Consider the following 27,939-nt stretch of genomic DNA (forward strand, 5'->3'; position numbering starts at 1 on the left):
CAGACTCCGCTAACCCAGAAATAGTGCTTCAGGTTAAGAACTTTGCTTCAGGATGAGAACAGAAATCGTGCTCTGGCGGCGCGGCGGCAGCAGGAGGCCCCATTAGCTAAAGTGGTGCTTCAGGTTAAGAACAGTTTCAGGTTAAGAACAGACCTCCAGAATGAATTAAGTACTTAACCCGAGGTACCACTGTATACACACCTCTCCAATAAAATAAAGTCAGTTGAATTTCTGTGTCCAAAGCACGTGGCCTTCCCCTTTTGAGAACTGAAAGTAAAACAGCAGCTCAACCAACGGGAAGGTGTCCCACCCGCCTTCCTAAAGTGCTCGATCCTCCTTCGACAGGAAGTGAGGCCAACTTCTGGGAAACGGGAAGCTGAGAGTTCAGCAGTTGGAGCAAACTCTGGATCGCACGGCAAGAAAGAAGGGGGGATCCGGAGACCACCGATAAACAGGTAAGCAGGAGCTGGGCCGAGGAGGGCAAGGAATCCTGCTCCCCTGCAAGGGCTGAAATGGGCACTCGGGGCTATATTTAGGGGAGTGGGAAACCTCACACAATACACAAAGTGAAAGAAAGTTTTAGCACCAGCCCTCTCCCCCCGCCCCTCTTCTTCCCCAACTTTATGCTGTATATAACATTAATGTCTCACACTGTGTGTAACTGATCAGTAGAAAAGACTCTACGAACTGAAAATAGAGACAATGCACGTACCTTTGTAAGCCAAGAAAATCTTTAATAAAAATTACTTAAATAAAATGGGGGGTGGGAAGGAGCGATTAGTGGACCAGGTGCTGGTCTTTCTGAATTCATACGAAGTGCATTTGTTTTATTTTATTTGTTCCTTGCATTTATATACCACCTTTTCTTCCAGTGTGGTGCACATGGTTCTCCTCCTCCCCATTTTATCCTTACAACAACCCTGTGAGCTAGCTTAGGCTGGGGGGCAGTGATAGGCCCAAAGTCAACTAGTGAGCTTCGTGGCTGAGTGTGTGTCTGTGTGCAATTAAAGGGGAGAACAGCTGAGTGTGTGCAAATCTTTAACTGCTTTCTGCTTTTCGCTTCTCCCCAATGCTCTAGCCGCAGCTGAATTTCACTCTGACCATGGATGGCATCTGGCCTCAGGCTGCAAAAGGGAATTTAAAGTAAAGCCAGTCCACGGATGAGGCCAGCTGAAGCCAGCTGAAGCGTCTGCCTCGTAAGAGGCAGCGTCCTGCCCACCACATTGCTTCACTTCTCTCTCTCACAGAGTTTGGCAAGAGAGGGAGGGAATGCTCCAGCTTGTGGTATAAATGGGGAGGGGCAGGGGGTGACACATTCCCATTGTCAGGTGGTGAAAGGGGATGGGCCTCCCCATCCCCTCTGGGCATGCTGGATCTCTGCTTTGTACAAATGCAGGGGCACATGTTGGGGACTGCAGTTAATCCCCATGAGATTCCATCAGGTGGAAATCAAAGAGGGATACAGTAGTATCTTGGGTTAAGAACTTAATTCATTCTGGAGGTCTGTTCTTAACCTGAAACTGTTCCTAACCTGAGGTACCACTTTAGCTAATGGGGCCTCCTCCTGCTGCTGCCACCACCGCGCGATTTCTGTTCTCATCCTGAAGCAAAGTTCTTAACCCGAGGTACTATTTCTGGGTTAGTGGAGTCTATAACCTGAAGCGTATGTAAGCTGAAGTGTCTGTAACCCGAGGTACCACTGTAGTCTGTTGTGAGCTTCCAGGCATGTGAGGGCCAACTTAGGAGGGTAATGGCGATGCTCAGTGCAGCTCTGTGCCACTTTTCCATGCCGCTGACTGAAAGATTTTGCAAACGAGGCCTTGGCACCAAGCTTACGTTTAACTTTAAAAAACAAAACAAAAAAAAACCTTACTGAATTTCTTCCTGGAAAGGGTAGGTCTGGATCAAATTGCGGGGAAGATGCCATTGTGGTTGCATCTATTCCCATAAACCACCAAGTGTACATTTTTTGTCTCTTTTTATTAATTGTTATGGTAATGTACATGGGTACCCTAGAACAGTGCTCAGCTTCAAAATGTATGCAGAAGAGAATTCCCCAGAGCATGTCCCCCACCTTTTAAAAAATATTTGGATGACGATGATGATAATAATAACAATATATTTATTTATACCCTGCCTTTTCCCCTGATGGGAGTCAAGGTGGCTTACAGATAAAAACATAGTAATATCAATCATTTAAAAACAATTAAATATTGATAGAGTTAAAACTATATACACATATAAAATCTGTTTAAAATATCACCAAAGAAACAGCAAGGCACCAGCCCTCTATCTAAAATCAGTCAATTCCTAAAGGAATTGGAACAAGAAAATCTTCCCTTGCTGGTGGATGGACAGCAAGGAGGGAGCCAATCCAGCTTTTCTGGAGTCTGGGAATAGCCACTGATAAGGCCCTATCCCATGTCCCCACTAAGCATCCCTGTGAGGGTGGCAGGACTGAGAGAATAGCCCTCCCTGAAGATCTCAGGGCCCGGGCAGGTTTGTATGAGGAAATGCCCGTGCAGATAGCATGTACAGAGCCTGTGTTGAGTACAATTGTCTAACAACGAAGTAAACTGGAAATAGGGCAGGAGCAGAGAAAGCTCCACAAGGCACATCTACATTTAAATTTGGAACCAGTTCAACTTCTTGCTAAAGAATTCTGGTAACTTGCTGTTTTGTGAAGATGCAAGGGATTTTCTGACAAGGCTTGGACAGCAACTGTTTTCACAGTTTGCTGTTTGGAAGCCATCATGTGGCTGGCCCTAACCATCAGGCAGGGTAAGATGCCTGCTTCAGGCAGCAGAACTTGGGTGTCATGAATGGGCAGCAAGTTGTCGAGCCATGTAATTTAATTTATCAGAGTTGTATTTTTAGGTCCAGGAAAAGAGAGAGGTGTGGTTGCCACTTCAGCCAGCAAAATACCTTGGGCTGGCCCCAGGTCTCAAGCTGGTTTAAGGCCACATTCACTCTGTACATTTAAAGTTCTATTTTGTTGGCATCCATCCATCTCAGGAGACAATGGAGTTCACTTCCGGGAGTGAAGTCAAACCACTGTGTTAGCAGCTCTGAAGTGACCTCCTCAGCTTTCAAGCCTGGGCAATGTGTATGGGAGTCCTGGGCTGCCCAGACAACAAGACCCCCCCCCAGCCTCACTGATGAGGTCTAAAGGAAAGGAAAGGAACACATCTGGCATCTGCTTGGCTACAGGAATTGCCAGGAGGTGTACAAGGCAACATCCAACTGTCTTAGGCACTCCACTCCGAATTTGTGTAGGGTTTACACTTAAACTAATCTGGGAAGTACATGATTGATTGAACAGTCAATCCCTCTTCCCAGGGAACTCTGGGAACTGTAGCTCTGGGGCAGGGAATAGAGGCCTCCTAACAACACTCAGGAGCACCCTTAACAAACTACAGTACCCAGAATTCTTTGGGGGAAGCCAAGTCTGTTTAAAGTGGTATCATTGCACTTTATATAATACAGACACTTTCAACAGGCAAGTCTCCACTGGATGGTGGTGATCACGAGCTGTCTTGTGTTGCCCAGCAAATCCCGAGGGAAGCATGCACGGCATTTTCTACTTGTGTTCTGCTTTGCTCACCATGTCCTTCCTTTCCCACAGTTATGGATACCATCCAGGCCATTCTGAGAGTTTCAGTCACCATTTTTAACCAATGTGAGAAAATAACGGAGTGCAATAAGCACAGAGAGCGCCTTGTTGAGCGCATTAAGACCCTCCAGCGGCAGGTTGAGCGCTTGCACCAGGTCTGCACCAGCTTCTCCAATGACCTGGTAAAGATGCTGGAACAGACGCTGAAAGTCCTGAAAGAGGCCCAGACAAAGCTTTGCAAGTACTGTGACATGTCCCAGTTAAAGCGGTTCAGGAAGGCTGGCAGAATGCTGAAGGACTTTGAAAGAATGAACATGGACATAAGCAATGTCGGTTTTGCCTTGATGATGGAACTAGTGACCGAGAAGCTATTAGACGACCGTCAAGACCTCTTGAAATTTGAGAAGCATCTTGTGCGTCAGGAAGCCAGCCAGGATCTTGCCGAGGACTGTGTATCTTTGAAGGAGATGAACAAAGGTGCTCCCGATCCTCTGCCTTTGAGAACAGTGGAGTGGGGAAGGGAACAAACAGACCAGCATTGGCGGGGGGGGAGGGGACAGCGATGGTGGCAGCCACCAGCCAGGGGCTTGTCCTTAGGGAGGGATATTTGAGAGGCGGCATGATTTAAGTCACTAGTCTTCAACCTTTTTAGACTCAGGACCTGCTTCTCCCCTAAGAATTATGGGAAGTGTTGTTTGTTAAAGATGCAGAGAGTTCTTGGGAGCCCCCCTCCCCCCAGTTCCCTCACAGTTACAGTTCAGAGTGGTTTAACAATCAATCCTTCTTCCCACTGAACTTGGGAAATTGTAGTTTGTAGTTTTGTGAGGGGAACAAAGGCCTCCTAACATCTCTTAGCACCCTTAACAAACCACAGCTCCTGGGATTCTTTGGGGGAAGCCGCAACTAAAATGCATGGTGTTAATGTGGACTAATTCAGGCATCAAAAGTCGCCTAGGTGCCCCACTGGCTTCTGGGTGTTTCAGTGTATACAGTAGCTCCCCCCCCCCTTGGGATAACCACAACCTTACGCTGTGCTCTGTGGCCACCCTGTACCCCAAGAACAAGGAAATTTGGCTCGTTATCACTTCATTGCTGTGCTCTGAAGGAGTGTTGCCTTGTTGGGGCCTTGCTAGGAACTCAAAAGACTCAGAGCACAAATTAAGATGGCAGGTAGCTGGATTCTCACCAACACTGGACCTTGTTAACACACTCAACCACCTTGTAACCGTTTTTTTTTTTTTTAATGATTAAAAAGGCCGGAAAGTAGCAGAAGATCTAAGGCTCACTGCAAAAGATTCTGGGTTTGAGCCCCTTCTAGTGCTGCAGTTTCTGAGCTTTTCCATTGAAACCTTTTGGACCCAGAAGTACCTGACAAGATATAGAGATAACTCACATACCTTGTTTTCCCTGACACCTTCCAAGCTCCCAAGAAGCAGCTTTTGAAGTGAGTGTCTTAAAATCATTCCCAGGCTAATCTCTCAGTTATGGGGGCCAAATGTACTTGCCTTCATTAGAGAGCAGGAGGCCCAGACACATGTCCGAGCCAATTTCAGAGCAAAGCGTGCAACCAGATCAGGCAAGCTTCTCAAAGCCACAACTGTCCTTTATTCCTACACCACTTCAGCTCCAAAGCTTATTATTCTGGCTCGTTAACCAACATTAGAAATGAACAAGCATTCGAAGGCCCACCGCATGATCCTTTATAGATGGGAGGGCATGCCACAGGGTGGGTGCGACTGCTGAGAAGGCCCTCTGCCTGTTTCCCTGTGCCCTCACTTCTTGCAATGGGGGAACCACCAGAAGGCCCCTCAGAACTGGATCTCAGTGTCCGGGTTGAACGATGGGGGTGGAGGTACACAATGAAGGTTCTGGTACTGGTCTTGCTGCACTCCAAGGAGCCTGGCTTAAATACAGTTCAAAGGGTAGATGACACACAGCTGGCTCAAACATCTCTCCTCCAGAGGAGGCTGACAGCAGCAAAAGGCGAATGTTGGGGAAAACAATGACGGCAAGTCTTTCCTCCCCAGCCCTCCTGGAAGTACCAGCTGTCGGTGCAGTTTCTTTTCTTCTGAAATACTGCACTGAAACTTGAATATTGCCAGCTCACCATTTGGGAATCTCCAAGTGACTGCGGGCCTCCCTCCCTATTCTGATTTGTTTCCATGGGCTTCTTTCTAACCCCCTTCCTTTCTCTCCAGGCCAGGATGCTGCTGCTTCCATGGAAATCACTGAAATACCCAAAAGCCAGATCACCAATGTGACCACCCTGGCGGAGTCTGAGAGCTACACCCTGTGCAGTGGAAAGTACAATTATTGCTCTGTGGCCATCAAAGTCTTCAAGAACCCTTTGAATGAGAACAAACCACAGTGAGTGCCTCTCTTTGGTCCTCTTCTTGAGTGATGGGTATAAGTGGCCATTACAAAGCTAACCTACATTGCAAAGCGAACCTAACCACCCTCACAGAGGGAACTGACGGAGAGACTTTTGGCTCCATCACAGAGACTGATCTCTCTGTTGCTTCCCCCAGGGATGTGAGGAGCATCTTTCAGACTGAAATCAAGACTATGAAGAAGTTTGAGTCTCCCCACATTGTCCGTCTGTATGGGATTTGCATAGATGAGAGTGGTAAGACCTTTGCTCTTGTGTGTGTATATGTGTGTTTGAGGGGGGAGAGAGATAAGAATTCATCCTTCCACTGTGGTTAATGCATGTCTGTCTTTAACTTTCTTTATGTGGTTTTTACTGTATGGTTTTATGTATTTTTGTTGTAAACTGCTTTGATATTTTTCACGAAATAGCAGTTTCTAAAATATATTTTATAAATAAATGAAACAGAAGAAATACACAGCCATATATTGAACCAAGAAACGTTATAGTTCTGTCCATTATATTCATACATGCTTTTGGTACAGTGCTGTGCCTTACCCTCAACTTCACAGGAGCGAAGTTTTATTTCAAATAGCACCAGGTCTTCCACTTATCCTCTCCTGACCAGGAATATGTGCTCTCCACTCTGTTTTCATGAATGTGTCAAGGAGCTGAAAACTGTTTGGTAGCAGAGCACAAAAGACAAGGACAGCCACCGACTGAAATGGAGCAGCAATTCATCAGTTGTCTTCTTTGCCATAGGCTTCCCTCCTGAATACTCCATCATCACGGAATATTGTGAAAAGGGTACCCTGAGGCAAGTGCTGAAAAAGGAGCCTCACTTAGACTGGAAGATCCGCTTGGAAATGGCAACGGATGCTGCCATCGGCCTGTACAGGTACACTGAGCCTGGCTAGAAGGGAGAAAGGGCTCTGCCGTTGTGTTTGCACAGCACCCTCCCACTCTCCCTCCAATAAGTGGCAGTGACTCTGCTGCCTGGAGGTCAGGTACACAGAGTGTTGGCTTTCTCCTCCCCTTCTTGGCTCTTTTTGACTGCAGGTTGCATCAGACGGGGGACAAGCCTCAGGTGCATTACTGCATCAACAGCACCAGGTTCCTGGTTGACAAAAGCTACTGTGTAAAGGTGAGAGCTGTGTAAAGGTGTCGTGGCTTCAAAGAAGGCTTAGAAAGGCATATCTGCCTTGCACACTTTCAGTTGGCTTAAGGATCATTTTCACCCTCTAAGGAAGTCTGGAAACTGGAGACCTGCAGGGAGGGGCTGATTATTGGACAGGTCTGCACAATATATTCCATACCCACCTTCAAATTTCTGTATCTCTAGGTGTGTGTGTGTTGCATTCCTGACCCTTGGCTACAGAGCTAGAGTCATAGAATTTGGAGGGTCCCCCAAAGGTCATCTATTCCAACCCACTACTTCTGTGGGTACCAGCCTCCCTGGTAAGCAGCTATCCAGCCACCCCCTTCTGAGGCACACTCTTCCACCCACAAAACAGCTCGTCCTGTCAGGATGCTCTCTTCAACGTTTAGCCTTAACCCCATTTTCCTGATCACACAACATTCTCTCTGCTCTTCTCAGCTCTCTGGGTTTGAACTGAGTCAGACGGTCTCTTCCATCAGACGGAAGCCCAAGGAGAAACCCAAAAAAGAGGTCAGTGCTTCAGCCTACATCTGCCCCGAGGGCCTGCGGTCAGTGGAGCATCAATACAACCTGGCCAGCGAAATATACAGGTATTTTATCACAAAGTACTGCCACACCCTATTTTTATTTATCAGGGGCATCTTCATTCCATTATTTAGCCAAAGAAGCTGCTTTACAAAATCCCATAGTAAGGCAACCCCTGCCTGCAGGCTTATACTCTAAAATACATAACACAAAAGGAAAAAGGGGTGGGGTGGGATGAGGAAAGAAAGCAAGCTCAGGCACCTGTTAGGGTGGAAACAGTTTGAAGGATGGACTGACTGCTGCTAAGTGAGGGAAGGTCAAAGGCAGCTGGCCAGTCTGTGGAGGTACTTAGCATCCTCAGAGGACCACAACTTATGGACAACTCATGGGCTGGGTGGGCAGAACCAGCCCATGTCTCCTGCATGTGTTAATTAAATGAGATGCATGTCATGGCATCATAAAGTTTTTAATTCTGCACAAGGCTGGCATCAAGGGCTGGTGTTGTTGGGCACCTGCCAAGGTCTGAGTTCCTGCAGGGGCACCACTGCTACCTCCTGGAGCTTCCTGGCCCTGCTTCTCTTCCCCTTGCTGTCGCTGCCAGTTCACCTGCCCTCTCTGAGCAGCTGGAAAGAGGGTGGAGGTGGGACAGAATCCTAGAGAGCCCAAAATATTATTTCATTTAGGTGGGGACAAGTAATTAAAAGAGAGAAGAAGAATGGGGGAAGTGTATGGAGTGGAGTGTAAGAAAGGATATCGAAGTTCTGATTTTCCCTATGAAGCTTCTTCTCAAATGTGAAATTCCTTTTAAAAAACCCAACTCATATTTTTGGCACCCCCTAAGCATGTGCTTAGTTTGCCTGTTGGGTAATCCAGCACTGGAAGTGGGGCTACCTCTAATGGCTTCTTGCCTGCTCTCCGCCCCCAGCAAAACAGCAACCACCACCCTGCAGCTGGCCTGCCTCCTACTCTTATTTGCTGGCTGCCTCTTGCGGAGGGGAGGGGACGTGCCATGCACAGCGATGCCATGTGATGCATGTGCTGTTTCACAGAACCATCACTGGGGAGCTGGGAAAGTCAAGCTGGGGAGCTACCAACCAGTCTGGCAGATGCTGCTTTCTACCAAATTCCAGAACAGCCAGCGGGGTTGACATTTTGTCCACTGTTTCCTCTGGAAAGAGGCCTTCACCATGTCCCTTGCTTGTGCCTATCCTCATCATCATCATCATTTTTAATTTGTATACCGTCTTTCTATTTTACAATACTCAAGGCGGTTTACAAGCTGAAGAAACAAAAAATGTACATCTTATAACAATCTAATGCAGGCTTCCTCAACCTCGGCCCTCCAGATGTTTTCGGACTACAACTCCCATGATCCCTAGCTAGCAGGACCAGTGGTCAGGGATGATGGGAACTGTAGTCTCAAAACATCTGGAGGGCCGAGGTTGAGGAAGCCTGATCTAATGTAATACAAAAATATGATAATAAAACAAAACTTTAAAATAAGCAACCTTCATCACAAAAGTAATATTCAACAATCATTAGAATAGTATAAAATAAGAATATCAACATATAAAAGTTAAACAGAAATCTACTCAACAGTTACAATAAATAACTTTAATCAATAAAACATCAGCAAGCCACAGTACATAAAATAATACAACACAAATTGAGAACAGAGACTAGAGGGTGGAGCAAGGCAGGTGGAAGGAGGCCTTGCCTGACGAAGTCTCTCCCCTCACAGTTCTTCCTCCAGGACTGGCTCCCTTATGAGGACTCCTAGGGCCGGAGGGGGGGGGGTCAAGGCAGGTGGAAGGATCTTCCTGTCCACCTGGAAATGGATAAGCCTCCATGCAGGACTGGCCTCCTCATGAGGCGAGGTAAGGCGGTGGCCTCAAGGCAGCCGGCTCTGGACAGCTGGGAGGGGCAGCAGAATCTTCTCCACTGCCCACCCATAGGGGTGAGCAGTGCTGGGTGTGCATTGGAGGAGGAGCAGATGGCGTGGTGCACGTTGCATTTTCTGTTTCCCCTTTCGCAGCAAAGCGTCCTGGGCCAGCCCTGCCTCCATGAAGAGCGGCTGACCTGGTGAACTTTGCTACCTTCCAGCTGTGGAGGTTCTGTGACATAGCATTCCCTAGGCTTGGCTGAAAGCAGGCAGAGAGCCCAGCTGCCATCTGCCGGCCATAGCCTTGGGGGTACAGGTCAAGCATATCATTCCATTCACACCACAGACGTGTTTGCTTCGTTTCAGCTTTGGGATTGTCTTGTGGGAGATCGCAACTTGCAAGATCCCATTTGAAGGTGAGGCATAGATGGGGGCAGGGTAGGGCTCGGTTCTTTTGGGAAGGGATCAGCAGGCAGGCTCTGCAGATTTAGGAGTGCAACTGAGACTACAATCCGCTGCTGCTAGGGGAGGGGGGCTGTTTTTCAGAAGCCGTCCTGAGATTCCTTGCACTTCCCTTTATATGCAAATATTACAGACTGGCAAAGTGTCATTCCCGGTGAAATAGATGTAACTGCTCAGCTTCAATCTGGTAAAGCCCCAGGCTCCTCCTCTATCCTACCTGGTCAGTTAAAATCTATCCTAAAGTGCTGAGCACCTATTACCGTACTTTCAGTTCTTGGATTATACTTGGATTAAAGCTATAATAACCCTTGTTTAAAAAGCTCAAAGAAAAAGTAGATAGACTTAGCAGGATTAATTTTAGCAGCCTCCTTTCAGTTATAGAGAAGTAATGTGCCGGGTTTTTAATCCAAGCTTCTGACTTGGGTTGAAGACAACCATCTCCCAGGGGAGAAACAGATTCGTCTCAGAGCAGGTCAGTGTATTATTTGTTGCAGTGTATTAGCCCACATTGCAGAGAGAGATACATACCTCATTTCCTGGCAGTAGGTTTTTCTCTTACTTCCATTGATTTTAAGTCAGCTTTGGACTTGGTTCCAAAGGAACTGTTATGATCCAAATTAAGTGAAACCCTCTGTGGTGAGCTGAGCCTAGAGATAGATGAATATGTGAGTTCCTGCTTCTCTCACTATCTATTTCCACCCCCAGAGTTCAGTTCACATTTCTGCATCACTGTGCTTTTGTCTTTCTTTTAAAAGTCGTCATGAAAACCCATCAGCATTTCAGTTCGCAGTATACACATTTTGTATGCATTTTTGCCCAGTATACACATTTTTGCAAGCATTCCCCCCCAATACATTTTCACTAATAAATGAATTTTATACACTTTCCTCACACATTTCCTTCACTTTCCTCTCCTTCCTTGGAGGTTTTAAAGCAGAGGTTAGATGGTCATTTGTACCATGGATGCTTTAGCTGAGATTCCTGCATTGCTAGGGTTTGGACTAGATGACCCTTGAGGTACCGTCCAACTCTACAATTCCGTGATTTTTTTGTACACAGCATTCGGTTGTAGAACTGCATCAAAAAATTCAGAAAGCTGTTAATTTCAAAGGATGACTATGTCAGTTTTAGTCTGCGTAGACTCTTTGAGATGAATGGACGTAACTAACAGGTTTATTAATGTCAATAGGTCTACTTTGAGTAGAACTCAGTTGGCTCCAGCCCTAAAATCCTAAGCAAACTTACTCCCACATCCCTTACTGAGCCATGTGTCCATCCTGCTACTATCTTGAGGAAGCAGGACTCCAAACCTTTGCATGTACATTAGTCAGAATGCCCCTTTTATGTTGGTGGAGGAGACAGGAGGCAGGCGGTGGCGCTGTGCTTGTTGGGATGGGTGGGACGATGTGGCTCCAAGAGAGCTGGGAAGCCACTGGCGCCAACCTGGAGTCACCTTGCTTTGCCCCATCCTCATGAAGATTAACACAGTGCTGTTGCTGCTGGGAGGACACGGCTGCTTCCAGCCACACATTCAAAGAGTCACCACTAGAGCACAGGTCTCTGTGTGGTTCTGTATCATTTCCTGACCTGCTTTTCCACTGCAACTCTCTTGCTCAGCTGCTTGTCTTCTTATGAAATCCCAGACAAGGGAAGATACACATCTAGATCCCAGTGGATGTGTGGAAAGGATTGGAGCAGAACGGGGGCTGGCAGGGGACTGCTTATGTACTTACCCCATCACTTCTTTGAAACTTGAATGCCCTCCCACAGCAGCCTTTCTTAACAGTTTTGGTCCCTGCCTTTGCAGTCAGTGTTCATTGGGGCCTAGGAGCAAGGAGTAGGGTTGTATATATCTCTGTGTGTCCACATGGAGCCACCCAGGCCCAGATTCCTGTCCCTGGCTGGATCTACACAGATATAAAAAATGCTATGGGAGAAAAACACACTCTCTCTATATAGAGAGAGCTCCCAATGCAATTTGCCATTGACTTCGGATTGCAGCTCTACAGCCCCATCTGGTGTCACATTTTTATAGCGCACTTGTAACATTATAATTGTAGCTGTGTAGCTTGAGTCTCCTGTGATTATTAACTCAGGTTGCACTGCAAAGGAGATCCGTGATAAGGTTTGCAATCAGGAGCAAGAACCTCTGGGAGACGACTGCCCCTCACATCTGCGGGATGTCATCAACAAATGCCGGGATTTCGACCCTTCCCAGCGGCCAACTGCTGAAGGTACCAGTGAGCTGGCCTGTAGCAGGCCTTGGGGACCAGAGCTGTGGGCATGGTGGCTAAAGGGATCCAAATCATCATACCCTCTCCTTCCACAAGCAAAATTGGCATAGGTAGCCTCTCCCTGCCCTCCCCCTGCTTGGCTTCACTATTTGGAATGTTCCATTTTTTTCTTTTCTTAAAAAAAAAGGTAACTCACAACTTATGCACATTTAACTTGCCTGTATTTAGCTTTAAGCACATGGCAAACAAACAAACAGGGAGGGGGGGGGAGTTCAGGAAAAAAGACTTTGGCGATCCCACTTGCCATTGAATGCAGTGTGTTTTGACTATACACAATTTTTGCTTTATGTGCTATCCCCGAAATGTAACCCCCATGCAAGATGAGAGTTGTCTATACTATCAAATAAGCACCAGACAACAATAGCATACCGAAAAGGGAAACAAAAAGCAAGCAACATGTCCCCACTCAGTAAAAAAGCAAACAAGCAGGCAAAACAACAGGACATACCTGTGTGCCCTGCAATGGTCTAAGACAAATGCAATATACATCTGAAAACTAACTGTGTTAACAAAAAAATACTAGAGGCAATACACCTAGAATTAAGGCACCAGTCCCCTCCAAAACAACACAACAATAAGCAACAAGAATTAGTAAAGGAAATAAAAGGGTGACCAATCCTCAAGTTTCACCCCTCACGACTTTACAGTGCTGCTTTAACTTGCAGTTCTGCAAAAGTAATTGATAAGTAAATCATCCACAAAAATGCAATCTCCATTTGAGCAGCCACCCAAAGGTGAAGTGTTAACGATTAAAATATTACACTTTTATTAACTCCATTCTGAAAACCAGCTTCCCTTTTTTTTGCAGCGATTGTGAACCAACTCATTGCTTGTGACCTTTTGGAGGAGTCAGAGCCTGACCACATGAAGGGGGACCGGAATACAAGAACTTGTTCTCAGCACAATCTTGCAGGGTCACCCTGAGCATCAGCATAAAGCCAAGCACCTCCCCCCCCCCCAACCTGGAGTGCCTGTGCACATGGCCAATGGGCATGTGCCTACAGCCCTTGGTCAAATTGACGCACTGTTATAACTTGTTAACTTGGGCCCGGTTCACACGCAATGCTGTTTAACTGTGGTTTGTTTACCGCCAACAAACCACAGTCTCGATCCATGGTCTGCTATTATCTTATAAACCTTGGTTTGTCTTCACTATGGCTTAGTGTTACAGGTGAACCCAGAATCCTTCCTTAGCTATGATTTTTTTAACCACCCCACCCCAGATGCTCATCAGATTCAGCAGCAGTAAGTTTTATTATATGGTCACAGACCTGGAAAACTAATCCTTACAAACGCATGAGGCAAGAGCTGCTGGAAAACAAAACAAACTATGGGAAAAGGACAGCTGGTGGTTCACTCAGGGCTTCTTGTGTACATGACTTTGCATTATACTATTTGCACATTATACAAATTGTGGCTTAGTGTTATATGTGAGCATAGCCTTAGTAAGCTTCAATGCACTGTTGCTTCTTACAAGCCAGTTCAAATATTTCTTCTGGCGGAAATGGTTGCCCCATCCCAATGGAAATCAATGCATGTTTTTAGATCTATTAATTAGCACAATAAGAATTCCAGACCCAATGCTTCATTCTTCAAACTTAACTAGGAGTATTGTGAGGTGTTCTGTAATTCAATAAAATTATACTGAACCCATAGTAGGAATTATTGTGTGTTCTTCTGACCACAATTTAAAGAAGGATGATATGGAGTGTTGTAAATAAAAATATGCCCCTTTCCCTTATGGGATATCCAAGAGCCCATATAGAGTCCTTACATAGGTTCCCTATTGGTAGGGGAGAATAACAGAGGCCAACCAGAGAACCTTGAGAAGCAAAGCTAGTAAGCTTGATCTTTATTGATCTGTTGCAACAGGGTGCTCCCCTCACACGCAGGAAAAGAGGACCCACAAAAATGCTGTGCAAGGGCTTATAAAGAGTTTTGAAATTCCCATCCTCTAGATCAAGACCACCCCCAGAAACATTATGCATTCATCACAGAAGGGGTGTAACCTAAGACCACCCCTCAGATACATCCCAGAAAAGGCGGTCTGAAACAGAACATTTGCATGTTGTTTTTCTCCTGTCCCAGTTTATCTCCTGTCTGGCAAGTTACTTGACTGGATTGCCTGGGGAGCCTGGCCATTCTTTTGTAGTGGTAAAATACTTATTTCCTGGGCCAGGGCACAGGCTCACACCTTAATCATATCTTAAATGTGTCCGTAAGACAGGATTTGTGAGGAAAGAGACAATGGGGAGACTTTTCCAGTTTGACCTTGCAGAGAAAACATTTGGTCAGTTTAGGAATCAAAATGGTTCCAGGTTGGCCTTCCTGTGTTGATCTATGTATGTGCGGTTATGAACATTGCCATATATCTAAGACCATAAAATTCCTATCTCAGGAGCCAGAAAGAGCATGTAAGAGGGCAATCAAAATACTGTCCTGTGAGAAAAGACTAAAATGAGTTGGGGGTGGTTGACCTTGAGCTGGCCTACCGTGCAAATTTTTCTGCCACTCCCCCCCTCCCAACCTATTTTTGGCATCAGCGACAACAATAAACATAAAATAGATTCAGTAGCACTGGAGTGGATAGAGCCCAGTGCTCTGATGGAGATGCTGCAATGATGGGTGCCAATCTGAACTTTTTCTTTGGTTTATTTATGGCATCAGTGCAGTGGGCATAACTTGATATAAAACCCCCCATTATGAACTGTAGTGATTCTGTTACTATTCCTTACCTTAAACATGTCCTGGAATGTATGAGTAAGTACCCTGAAATCTTAACACTTAATCTAAAGATCAGCACACTAATCTATGCTGCCAGCAAAGTTTGATTATCATCTTCTGTAGGTAAAAACTGAGTTCTGCAGACATTGGAATCTTCTTCCAGAGAGAAAGTCATGATTCAAGAAGCATGCAAGATAATTGGTTAGCTATTTATCACTAAAGTCATGTCCTGTCAGCTTCAAACTTAGCAAGGTAAACAGAATAGCAAACAGAAATAAACAAAGGTACAAAATGGAATAAAGATGTTATAGCACACGCTCATCTGGGAAGACCCCTCCCTTCTCCATATGGTAATATTGACCCAATATTTTGCAGGTTTTCAATCGTTGGGTTGCTCACATGCTTCAGCTGGACCCTGTTTTTGCTTTAAAATCTCAAGGACCGGTTTCAAGTCTCGCTGGACCATGGACAAAGTAATTGGGGCGGCGGGGGGAGACCGTAGCCTTGCTGGTACAGGCTATAATTGATCGGGAACTTGACAAGTTCCACTTGGTTCTGAACAGATAATAATACCCTTCCGCTCCCTTTTCTCATGTTACTTCTAGTGTGGGTTTGTGGCATTAATATCTGAGCCAGAAGAAGGGCCGACATTTATCTTTGCTTGTACAGTACAATGCACTGCGGTGAACTATGGTAAAATTCTGCATTTTTCCCATTGTATGCTGTGAAGAGCTGTCACTTGACGCTTCGGGTCAAAAACCGGAAGTCCCGCCCCGCCTATGGCTATTGCAGTTGTCAGTCTTTGAACCCTTTCTGCGCATGCACCTTGCCAATTACGACCTCAATTTTCCCTTCTGCTCGCAGAGGGCGGTGCCCTTCAGAAGCGTTTCCCTCCCTCTCCAAAATTGACAGACGTATAGCCCAATGGAAATGCGACGTACGCTCCGCTCTGTCCCAATAGGAGCCGAAGCCTGCTTTCGCGCTCGGCCTTTCGCGGCTGAACGAGCGACCAATAGGGGCCGCGGGAGCTGGAGGCGGAGCAGCAGCAGCGGCGGGGCGCTCGAGCGACTGCAGTTGAGGGAGAGTCAGGCCCGGACGCTTGGGTCCCTTCCCTCCCCTCTGAGGGGAGGACATGTCCCACCAGGAAGCGATGGACGTGGACTTCGCGCCGGCGGCCGAGGAGCCCGAGTCGCCAGCCGCCGCCGCCAGCCGCCTTCAGGAACCGGCCGCGGCAGACGGGGACGCCTCGACGTCCGGGGCGCCTCGGCCGGCGGCTTCTCGCTCTTCATGGGGCGCCTTCGTTGGGGAGCGCGAGTCGCGGAGGCCGCCGCCGCCTCGAGCCAGGAGGAACCCGCCTCGGCAGCAGCAGCAGGGACCGCGCGCCGCCTCAGCCGCCGCCTCCTCCTCCTCCTCCTCCCAACGGGCCTCCCGAGCCAGGTGAGGAAGGGCGGGGGAAGGGCTCGGATCCTGTGGGGAGCTTCTCAGAGTGACCGTGGGGCCTGAGAGAGTACGAAGGGCTGGGGGAGGGGAGCCCCTCGGAAACGGGGCTGGGCGTGGTGGGCCCCGCGGAGGTCGGAGCGAGGCAGCGAGGGAAAGTGCTGGAGGCAGCTGCGGTTTGTAAACAAGAGGCCTTTCGCGTTCCCTACCCTGGGGAAGGAAGGCTGTTAGGCTTCTCGGGCGCAGGTGGCTGTCAGAACAGAGCAGGAGGCGGGTCCTCGGGAGCCAGGGAGTGGATTCTGGGTTTGGGAAAGGGGGGCCTTTCGTAGGGGTTGTGGATTTTGTGAATCTTGCGGGGTGGGGTGGTGGAGGTACCTGTGGGTCATGGGTGTGGGTATGTGAGTGAGTGGAGGGGGTATCTGTCAGAGCAAGGAGGGATGCTAAGCGAGGGAAGGAAGTGTGTGAGTGTGTGATGGTCATGGAAGGAGCTTCTCGGAGCCAGGGGATGGATCATAGGGTGTGTACGTGAAGGAGTGTCTGTCACAGTGGGGGAGGAGAGATCCTGGGGGAACACATGTCAGAATGGGGGTGGCGACATGGAGCCTGCAGGGTTGGTTCTTGGAGCAGCAGACAGGTTCTGCGAGGATATGTGAAGGTGGTGTCTGTTGGAGCACATGCTGAAGGCAGCTGTCATTTGTAAACAAGAGGCTCCTCACATTTTTCTCCCTGTGTTCCTGAAAGGGAATGGGCTACACCACTGTCATAGTGTAGTGGTAGAGCACATAGGCATAGGCAGGATTTTTTTGAGCGGGGGTGTCTTTTTGTTGGGCAGAACAGAGTTATCTGCAATGCAAATGGTCAGTTAAGTATTTCTATTTATTTACTTGATGTAGTGGGGGACAGCTGCCCCCTGCACTCTCCCTGGCTATGCCCATGGTAGAGCATGTGCTTTGTTGTGATAGAAATTGTGATAGCCAGGTGCATTTTTCTACTGGGGTGGGTTCAATTGCAACCATGTGGATGCCAGGTTGGCAACTAATATCTTCATCTGGCTGGCTTCAACAGCTTTCTTAAGTAGTAGGTCAGCAGAAGAGCTTGCTTATTACATTTATATCCCATCCTTTTCTCCAAGGAGTACATGGTTCACCCCTCTCCTACAGTGACCCTGTGAGGTAGGTGAAGAGGCTGTGACTGGCCCAAGGTCACCCAGTGAGCTTCATGACTGAGTGGGGATTTGAACCTTCATCTCCCAGGTCTTAGTCCAACACTCTAACCACACTGGCTTCCTTGAGTCCTCCTGCTATGGGGCAGCTATATAAAATAAGTAGACTTCTGAAAGGTTTAGAAAGGAGGTACCAGGTGGGGTTGAATCCTTGGTACGCACTGTTGGCTCCTATTGGAGGTCAATGTTGCAGTGGGGGAAGGGGGCTTCTCAGACCCAGAGAAGGGGATACTGAGTGTTTGTGAAGGGAAGCTGCTGTCTGTGAGGAATGGATATTGCAGATGGGGGCCTGTTGGAGTGGGGGTCAGATCCTGCAAAGTTGGTCCCTGACAGAGTGTATGTGAGGGGTGGATCCTGGGTGTGTAAGGTGAGCATCTGTCAGTGTGAGGGTTGATCTTCCAGGGAGGTTCCTGTTGGGGGGATCATGTGGGTAGCAGATCCTGGAGGCAGCTGATATTTGTAAGCTGGCTTCTAGATAAACTCATGTGATAAGCGTGGGGCTTTAGCTTGGTGGTGGAGCTTGTGCTTTGCCTGCAGAGTAGTTTTCTTGTTTCATGTGTTCTCTACCCAGCTCTCAGAGTAGCTTTCAGTTAAAAAAACAAAACTCTCAGAATTTACCATCTAAAGATTTAGCACCAAAAAGAAAGGGATGGGGAAGCAAACCCAAATACCCATTTTGTACAAGGACCTGCTGGGATGGGAGATAGTTGAGGGAGAGAAGATGCACTTCACAGGATTGGGTGGAAGGATGAGCAGTGTTTGTTGAGCCACACTTGGCTACAGAGTTGCTAGCTCAACTTACAGAGCAATGTTCATGTTGATGGAAGGTAGCGCATTATGAAAAGTTGGTTTAGAATCTAATGAAAAGTTGTGGCTTCTGAGGCGGAGGGGGAGAGACAGATGTGTAAATTATTGAAGTTTGTGGCTTGGAAATGGATGGGTCATGTTCTTCTTTCCATCTTACATTTTCTAATGAAAATTTATGCTTTGGATGTTCAGGTCCACAGCACCATTAGACAGTTATTTCCAGATCAACAGGACACAAGCGACGGCAGCATCACACATCCTAGCAGGTCACAGTGGGAACAGCTCAGATGAAACTGTGGTTCTAAGTGATTCTGAGAGTAACAGCAGCAGCAGCTCCACTGAGGAGGAAGAGGAGACAGTGGGTGCCCTTGAGGAGGCACCTGGGCCAGCCAACTTGGGAGGTTTGTATTGGTTCTTTAAAGGGGCCTAAAACTTCAGAAATGGCTCATGATGCATTGCCTACCTTTGACCACAACCATCTATTTGTTTACAGTCATACCTCCGATTGTGAACGCTACGGGTTGTGCGTTTTCGGCTTGCAGACCGCACCAAACCCGGAAGTACCAGAACGGGTTACTTCCGGGTTTCGGCACTTGCGCATGCACAGAAGCACAAAATGATGTCATGCGCAGAAGTGCCGAATCACGTCATGCGTGTGTGCACATACGGCGCTGCAGGTTGCGAATGTACCTCCCGCATGGATCACGTTTGCAACCCAAGCTATGACTGTATTCATTACCTTCTGCTTAGGGCAGCTTACTTAAAGTGTATGACCTTTGTATTTTCATAACAACTCTGAGAGGTAGGCTAGGTTGGGAGAGGATGACTTGGGCCTGACCATACCGTTTATTTCATGACTGCAGAGACTTGAACCAAGGCCAGATTTCGCCAGTGTATCCTGCTGTCTTTGAATAATTGAAAGCTGTTTTCTGATCTTTGTGCAAACCTTGTTAAATGTCAAACTGAGGTTGTGTTATGCAAATAGGCATGCTTATTATTATTTAATTTATTTCACACATACACAAAATGGGTTTCACAGAGGAATTTTGAGAAGGGGTTTATAGGGGAGATTCAGGTACCATATACATTTTATTTGTGCATGGTACTCCCTTTTCTGAACAGCAAGAGAAGGTTGGACGTTTTTTTAAAAAGAGCAGATGAGGATAGTAAAATTGCAGGAACAAAGGTGGGGCACCTTGGGAAATGAGGGAAGAAAGGAAGGTTGGAGCAAGCCAGTTGTGAACATAGGTGGAAGGGGTTTGTGCTGGGAAGCCACCATTGGAATTTGCAGAGGGTGTCTTGCTGGATGAGTTATTTTACTATTTTCTGCCAAGTTGTTTTTTAAAAAAATGCCTCCTGTTAACATAGTTTGAAGGATTATCTTGGTGAAAAAGCTGCTCTATTTTATCTTTTTTTCTTAGGCAGCAGTGGCTTTGTGTTCAGTCACTTTGAACTTCCCTTTTAAATGCTAACAATTTGTTACTGAGTTTTTGTTTATGTGGCACTAATTACAACCTGTCCCCATCTCTTCCTATATTAATTATTCCTTTGTTTCTCCCCTGCAGTTTCTGATGCAACCCAAATGGAGCCTCCTGCAGGGGATTCTGTTGGGCCAGAGCATCCTGATGCTAGAGGTGCCACTGCCCTCCAGAAGAAGGTATGAATAATTGGGTGTGTGCTGTGGAGGATGTGCAGCCAATTAAGATAAACCAAGATTGCATTTGCTTGACCTTTTCCATGTTCTCTTGTTTCAGACAACTCCATTAAAGAGAACTCACCTAGCTGCTCCTCTGGCTCCTCTGGGTGAGGAAGAGGAGAGTGGTGATACCTGTGCCATCTGCTTTGAAGAGTGGACAAATGCTGGGGAGCACCGTCTTTCTGCACTGCGGTGTGGGCATCTCTTTGGCTATAGCTGCATTGAGAGGTGGCTGAAGGGACAAGTGGGCAAATGCCCACAGGTAAAAGCTTGGAAGGGTATTTTGTTTCTTCTGTCTGATGCATAACCTAAATCTTCCTCTCTGAAACCCATTTATTCTTTTCCTGTCTTTGGTAAAATTTGTGGGCAACAGTTCTCTCCACATTATTTTCCTTTTTTCAATTCTCCCTTTCTGCATTACTTTCCATGTCATCTTCCTGTAAGCTCTTCCTCTTTTGGCTTGCCTTCTGTAGACCTTCTTGTGTTTTTCTTTGCACTCCCTGAGTTGTGTTCCATTTTTTGGATGCCCTCTTCCTTGTTTTGGCACTCAAACTGATTGCAGGATTTCAAACAGCACTTTAGCCAGCGTTGAACACAGCAGGACTCCTCAAATCTGGGCTCTAGGAGTTGCAGCAAGTTGTCCTTCCCTTTGGTCAAACTCTTCCTGTGAGGAGAGTATTTTTATCAGCATTTGCCAACTTGGTGCCCTCCAAATCCCCTATCAAATCCCCTATCAGTGCCAGCTAGCACAGATGTGCTGGTTAAGTCTGAATGAAGTCATGTAATCCAAAATTTCTGGAGGACACCAAGTTGGCAGCAGCTGCTGTACATCATATTTGGTGACAGAGCAGTGGTAGAACTTCCACCTGAGACAATGGGATTTTTGAGGGGTGGTAGTAAGGTGCTGTTTACCTTTTTAAGTTGTTGTCTTTGCTTTGTTGGCTACGTTCAGGGATTTTGCCTGGGATCAGTCAGGTCAACAAGACTACCTGTTGGCACAAGGAAACTTTGAGAGGAGATGCTTGGGCATGATGTTGAGCAGGTCACTTTTGCATGTTTGGGGGAGTCCCACTGATTGTTCTGGAGAATTATTTCAGATAAGGGGAGTCTCTCAGCAATCCAACACTGTGTACATTCACCTCTGCTTTTGCAAAGAGATCTATTTGAAAAGCAGTATCACCACTTGGTTTGTGTAGCAGTCATGAGAAATTAATAGCAGCACAGTAAATGTCCTTCATAACCAATAAATTGGCTTATGTTCACATTTATTCATTTTTTAGTGTAATAAGAAAGCCAAGCGCTCGGATATAGTAGTCCTTTATGCTCGTACCCTGAAAGCGCTCGACACCAGTGAACAGGAACACATGAAAAGGTATATACTCACAACTTTCCTCCTATAAGTTTGAGGGTAGCAGTACCTGGCATAAACACCTGTCTTGGCAAACTATCACTATGCCTCAGCTGAGTCAGATGAGCTTCTGTGTGATTGCAGAAGATACTTGTGTCCTAACACCAGGCTTAAGTTAAAGGGCTTGCTTTGTTAGACTTTTATTAGGTAGGTATGATAGGTAGTGTTTGGATGTCCCTGTGAAGATATATGCCTGCTTCTGTAACTTTTTTTTTTACTAGTATATATATTTAAGATAAAATGAGATGCATTTTCTATTGAATCTCTCATGGTTATTCTGAAATTGAAGTATTACTATTTAAATGTCTCTGTCTAAATTCAAGAGATTGTTATTATGTCTCTAAAAGTTTTTGGGCAGGCAGGAAAATGGAAAAGAAAATTAATTCTACTCATCGGTGAGAGAGAGATGGGTTGGCTCATGAGCTTCCTTAATTGCATTTGTTGTACTTTTCTCCTGCAGCTCTTTAGAGAAGGAGCAAATGCTACGAAGGAAGGCAGAGCTGGAATCCGCACAGAGCCGCCTCCAGCTGCAGGTCTTGACAGATGAATGCAGTAAACTTCGGCAGCAAGTTCAGGTAGGTTTAGCTGTATCCTGTTCATGCAGAACCTTCTAAATCCCCTTCCCATGTACAAGAAAATGAAATGCGCTATCTTCATGGCCTTTTCTCTCACTCTCTGCTAATGATGGACAGGATAATAGGACACCCCAATTCACTGACGCCAACTCTAGGGGGCCCTGGGTGGCATGGCACCCACACTGTGGGGCTCCAATGCAACCTCTGAGGCGACGTCTGAGGCCCTGCCAGGCTTCCAAACGTGATTTCTGGTAGAAACGTTCCGCTGATGTAACATGACGTCATGGTGTAACGTTATGTCGTTGGTGCCATTGGGCACCCAAAATCTGGGGCCTAGGTCGTCACCCTAGCCCAGTTTCATTCCTTGATTTGAGTTGGTATGTCAAAGCTTGTGATTTGGGGAAAGGAGTCACAAAAACATTCCAAATCAAAACTCTAATTTGGTAAATTTTATATACCCTCAGTGAATTTGTATAACTCAGAAAACTTCCAGAGCAGTATTCCAGAGCACAAAAAAATCTGAATGGGGACCCACACAAGACATCCCCTGACATACCCCCAGAGACAACCTCTCAGAACAGTTCTGAGACAGCGCTCTTCTTTGTCCCAGCCTGCATCCTCCAGACAGAAATAGACACAGGAAGGAATAGAAATTGGATCTTGCAGGAAATAGTGAAAAAACTAAGGCAAGCTCAGCTAAGGAACCACCTTGCAGAATGAAAAGTGGCAAGTTGAAGGGTAGGATGTCCCAGCTATATTTTAGCTGGAGGATGAGATGGTTGGGCATTAGAAGGGCTCTACAAGCAAAAAATAGCCAAGTTGTATAGAAAAGCAGTAAAGAAACAACAACCCAGAACAAGTTGTTCCTGACTTTTACTACTGTTCTGCCTGTGGAAACATCCAGTGCTCTCAGCTCCACACATGCTTTCTTTGCCTCATTTTTCCTGCTTTCCATTCTACAGGAATTAAAGGCCCTGATGGCTCGCCACAACACCCTTTCCTCTCAGCAGCCCAGCAACTCTCGCTCGTGCTTTCCAGGCTGCCTCTCCTCCAGCCAGGGCCAGCACAAGTACCACTTTGAGAGGGCCACCCTAGTGTCTCAGGTGGGCAACTGCCGGGTTATGGCATACTGCGACCCACTGAGCTGCCTTGTAGTGTCACAGCCATCTCCACAAAGCACCCTCATTCCTGGTGAGTTGCCTGCTGAAGCAAGTCCCTAAGTTTTATGATGGAAATGGTTTTTTCACTGCCTTGGCCAATCAAGAGGACAGACATTGCAGCATTTGGACTCTAGCAGGGTGGGCTTTCTGCTGATCAGTTTGCTTTGTGTCTCAGGCTGTGGAATTAAGATGATGAGTGCTGTCAACTCAAAGAGCAGCCAATATGTCCCCATCCACAGCAAGCAGATCCGGGGCTTGGCTTTCAGCAACCGTGCAGATGGCTTGCTCTTATCTGCTGCTTTAGACCATACCCTCAAGCTTACCAGGTGAGTAGTGATGATTATGATGCCTGCTTCCTTTCTCTGTGGTCCAGGAGATTGTGTAAGGATCTTATTCTGGAAGTATTTCCAGGCACCTGCAGAGCAGCTTTGTCTGAACTGTGCTGTTCTGCCCACAACTGGGTATCTGCTGGATAACGTGGGCCATGTGCAGAAGTGCTAAGGTTCTCAATGGGAGACCGCTTTGATATGTAAAGCTCTGCTAACTTTCCCTCAGCTTGACTACAAACACCGTTGTGCAGACATACAATACTGGTCGACCTGTCTGGAGTTGCAGCTGGTGCCTGGATGACACCAACTATGTCTATGCTGGCTTGGTCAATGGCTCTGTCTTGGTGTATGACCTGCGGGACACAAGCTCTCATGTCCAGGAGCTTGCTCCACAGAAGTCCAGGTATTGCTTTCCTGCTTTATACAGTTAGGTTGTCCTTTGAGCATATGAATTAAGACTGTAGAGGACTTTGAAGCAGATGAAGGATGATCAGCGCATGTAGAACTTTAAAATTTGCACGCCATGTGTTATTGGTATATCTTTCCTGGCACAGAATTTGCAGAACACTAACTTTTACTCTGGTTACTGGTTACCTCCCAACTGTAACCCAGAATGAAGACCTTTGAGCTTGGGAGAGTGGCCTAATGGCAGAGGTTTAGCCTGATAAAACTTGTCTGGGATCAATTTCTAGTCCTTAATGCATTGCACTACGACTTCTCAGAATGTGTATTTTTCAATCAGTTCTGTGGATGAGGAATAGGAATGAACATTGGGCGAGGTAAGCCCTGGAGAGATTGTCATACTTGCAATGTTGCCTGCAGTGATTGACTTCTACCTTGTTCTTTGCTGGGGTTGTGAACAGTCATGGTGATATGGAGCTCAATTTGTTTCTTACTCAGAAGTCAATTGTGCAGTGTTCAGTGGTGCTTGCTCAGAGGTAAATATTAATAGGATTTCAATCATAGCACCAATTCTTTTGGCCAATGGTATGTAGAAGTGAGAGTGATTCTCCAGTTCTCTTTGAAATCCTTCCTTACTCATGCTCGTTCAGACTCACAACAGCAAATGAGTAGGGAAAGTGGAATGGTTTGACATTGTTGGTTATTGCTCTTTCCTCTGTCCCTCACAGGTGCCCTGTGGTGTCCTTATCGTATCTTCCTCGAATGGCCTCTGCCTCACTGCCCTATGGTGGACTGGTATCTGGGACACTGGAGGGAGCCTGCTTTTGGGAACAGAAGGCCAGTGGCTCTTATCGGCCTCACCACCTCCTCCTGGAGCCTGGAGGTTGCATTGACCTTCAGACAGAGGCCAGCACACGGCACTGCCTTGCAACATTCAGACCCAGTAAGTTGTGATGTGTAGACATCAGGGCAGGGCTATTTTTATGCAGTGTTGGGATTCCTTTCACCCTAAATGTGGACACAGTTACAACTGTGTGGACAGAAACCACTTACCATGTTTGTTGTTGGCGTCTCTTGCACACACATTAAAAGAGAAGAGGATACCTCTGGCCTGCATCTAAAATGCTGCACCAGTTATTCTGTACCCCAGTCTCCCCAAATCATTTCAAGATGATGGGGCACAGAGGGTGCAGTCTCCCATCCCCAAATACAATATGGATCTTTTACCGGGGCATTGTTTCCACCCCGGTGAAGGGTAAGTGCCAACTACTTCAGGAGTCTATCCCTCCCTAGAACTTTGCAGCTCCCAAGAGGGCTGCTGTGCAGTATGAGCACTCCTGCTTCCATAAGATGACATGCAAGGAAGGGATTGCAAGTGAGTAGTATCCTAAGGAAATGGGGTAGTTGCCATGAGCGGTGAGTGAAGCGCTCAGGCAATGGCCTCTGGGCTGCACTTAAACCAGAGTACAGTGTTTTGTCTTGATACCTTCCTATGATACCTTGATACCTACCTGTCCCCTGGAAAGCTCTTCACTTTCATCCCACAGATAGAAACAACAACTGTTTACGCTGTGTGGTGATGGAGCTGACCTCTACTCAGCTGACCGATGGGACTGAGGATGTGATCTGTTCATGCCGTCCAGTTCAAACTCTTACTGCGGGTCCATCATGCAAACTCCTGACCAAAAATGCCATCTTCCAGAGTCCTGAAGATGATGGCAGTATTCTTGTGTGTGCTGGGGATGAAGCATCAAACTCTGCCATGGTACCATTTTTAGTTCTTTGTTGTAGGAGCAGGACGTTGTGTCCGGCTCTGTGTTAATAGTCTAAAATGCTGGAAGCTTAGGTGGTGGTTAGGGTACTTGAGTAATTGTTTTCCTATGTTTTTAAGGCTATGTGGCTCCAAAGAGCTTAATGCCGGGTTGGTCATTGAGAAAAGACTTGAGCCCTTGTTCTAGTGAAAATTCTGTTTTGAGACACTGGTATAGCCTGTATCTGCCTCTTTGGAGCATTTCCTCATGGCAATCACGGTGCCATTTCCATCATATGGACATGGGGCTCTCTTGTCCTCCGTCTTCTCACTTTCCTTGAGGCTTGACTCCCGGTATGGACATGCATGTTTTCTGTGCCAGGGCTGCAACCACTCCTCCTTGTACACAGGGAGCGCCAAAGAGGGATGTCCTCAGCATTACACCACTAATCACTTGCTCACTCTGAATCCACCCAAAATGTGTGGTGATGTTAGGCTGCTTGCCAATGTACTGGAAAGTAATGGCTCAATACTTTTGTAACTTGTCTCCTTGCTACATCCCAACTAGTAACAGCTATTTTTATGCAACAGGATTCCTGATAAGCTGTGACTCTGTTTGTTTATCCTGCAGCTCTGGGATGCAGGGACTGGCTCCCTGCTGCAGAAACTCCCTGCTGACCTTCCTGTGTTAGATGTCTGCCCTTATGAGGTGAACCGCAACAGCTTCTTGGCTACTTTGACAGAAAAGATGGTGAAGATCTACAAGTGGCAATGACTGTCTGCTGCATGCTGCCCCAATGAGCTACTCTCTGAACTGAGCCAATTTCCCACAAGCCAGCTCTGCTGCTAACTGGATTCTAGCTGCCTTGAGTGCACCCTGCCAACATTGCTGCACAAGCAAAATCTTGCTCCTTAGAACAGCTCTCTCCCATGCCCAGCCCACACATTTGTTCCTTTTTAAATTTATGGATTTTTGTTTCCACCTCATCTTAAAGGAAACCACTTTTACCTTATTGTGGACCCTGTGCTTTTCTGGCTTTACTGCCTAGGCAGATTATGGGGCCCTTCTGAGAAAAAAATTGGCTGCCAGTTTATATTTCCTGGAAATTTACCATTGACCTTGGATGAAGATCATGATCTCTGCTCTTCTAGTGATTTTGGAGGCTTGTGGCATGGGCAATACTCCTTTGGCAGAAGACTGCTTAAATTTCTGTTTCAGCCCATCTCATAAAGAAGATGGGACCTTGACTGAAGTGAGCTGTTCAAGTTATATCTCTGGACCATGACTGGGCTTGGTAAAAGGTGGTGGTGAAGCCTGGTGGGAATTGGCTGCTAAAAGACATTGTGAATAAGAAAATATAATTGTGGCCTGATGATGAATGGGCAACTTCAGGTATATATATGTTCCTGTAGGACTTCCTATAGACCTCCATTGAGAACTGGGCAGAGTGCTGTGCCTGACAGATCATTGGGAGTTGAAACATGAAGCAATTTCAGAACTCTACCAACTCTATTGACAGGAAAAAACCATTTGCTGGGACTGTTGGCGATTCATCTTCTGCTATAAATTAAAATAGGATCAAATATTTCATGTATGTGTTCTTGCCCAAGGCTAGCAATCAGGAGAGTGATGCAAATTGCAAGACCAATATTAGGGTTGTTGTTTTTTACTTTACCTGAAGCCAGTAGAAATCACACCATTGTGTGCTGCCTGAACTGATGGGTTACTATACAGAATTACAGAACAACATTTCTAAAGTTTAACTGTATGACCCATCTGTCTAAAAATGTACATGTTTCCATTGAACTGTGCTTTGTGTGTGTGAGATACTACTTTTATATGCAACAGGAAGAATAAAGAATGTTTAATATATACAAGAGGAAGAATATAGAATGTTTAATATCTCTGGCTTTCTCCAAATGGCAAAACCCTCCATTGCAATGCTAAGTTGCTGCTTGCACTGCCTGACAAGCAACCTGCAATGTTTGAGATATAAATATAGGATCCTCTAAAGGCCAAATAAGTCCTGAAGTTTGGGTTAGTGGATCCAATATCTTGTGATAATTATGATATATGATTGGGATATTTCCATGTAGCAAGGTAGTCCTGTAGTAAGCTAATCTAC

General features: G+C 46.5%; 2 protein-coding genes across 2 annotated transcripts; both read left to right on the forward strand.

Annotated features, from left to right (window-relative positions):
- Positions 1-16: 16 nt before the first annotated feature.
- Positions 17-13,958, forward strand: MLKL (mixed lineage kinase domain like pseudokinase). The gene is made up of 10 exons (XM_082233497.1): positions 17-455; positions 3,626-4,090; positions 5,812-5,980; positions 6,142-6,239; positions 6,744-6,879; positions 7,041-7,125; positions 7,579-7,730; positions 9,914-9,963; positions 12,106-12,243; positions 13,112-13,958. The coding sequence occupies exons 2-10, from the start codon at positions 3,628-3,630 to the stop codon at positions 13,225-13,227; spliced, it is 1,407 nt and encodes a 468-aa protein (XP_082089623.1). The 5' UTR covers positions 17-455; positions 3,626-3,627; the 3' UTR covers positions 13,228-13,958.
- RFWD3 (ring finger and WD repeat domain 3) lies at positions 13,876-27,691 on the forward strand. Its single transcript, XM_082233473.1, has 13 exons — positions 13,876-14,016; positions 14,709-16,464; positions 18,686-18,894; positions 20,059-20,150; positions 20,248-20,451; positions 21,470-21,561; positions 22,058-22,172; positions 23,135-23,363; positions 23,508-23,658; positions 23,888-24,064; positions 24,792-25,006; positions 25,611-25,828; positions 26,445-27,691. The coding sequence occupies exons 2-13, from the start codon at positions 16,160-16,162 to the stop codon at positions 26,586-26,588; spliced, it is 2,151 nt and encodes a 716-aa protein (XP_082089599.1). The 5' UTR covers positions 13,876-14,016; positions 14,709-16,159; the 3' UTR covers positions 26,589-27,691.
- Positions 27,692-27,939: the final 248 nt, after the last annotated feature.

Source organism: Podarcis vaucheri (assembly GCF_965113315.1).
Source record: "Podarcis vaucheri genome assembly, chromosome: 7".
Classification (NCBI taxonomy): domain Eukaryota; kingdom Metazoa; phylum Chordata; class Lepidosauria; order Squamata; family Lacertidae; genus Podarcis; species Podarcis vaucheri.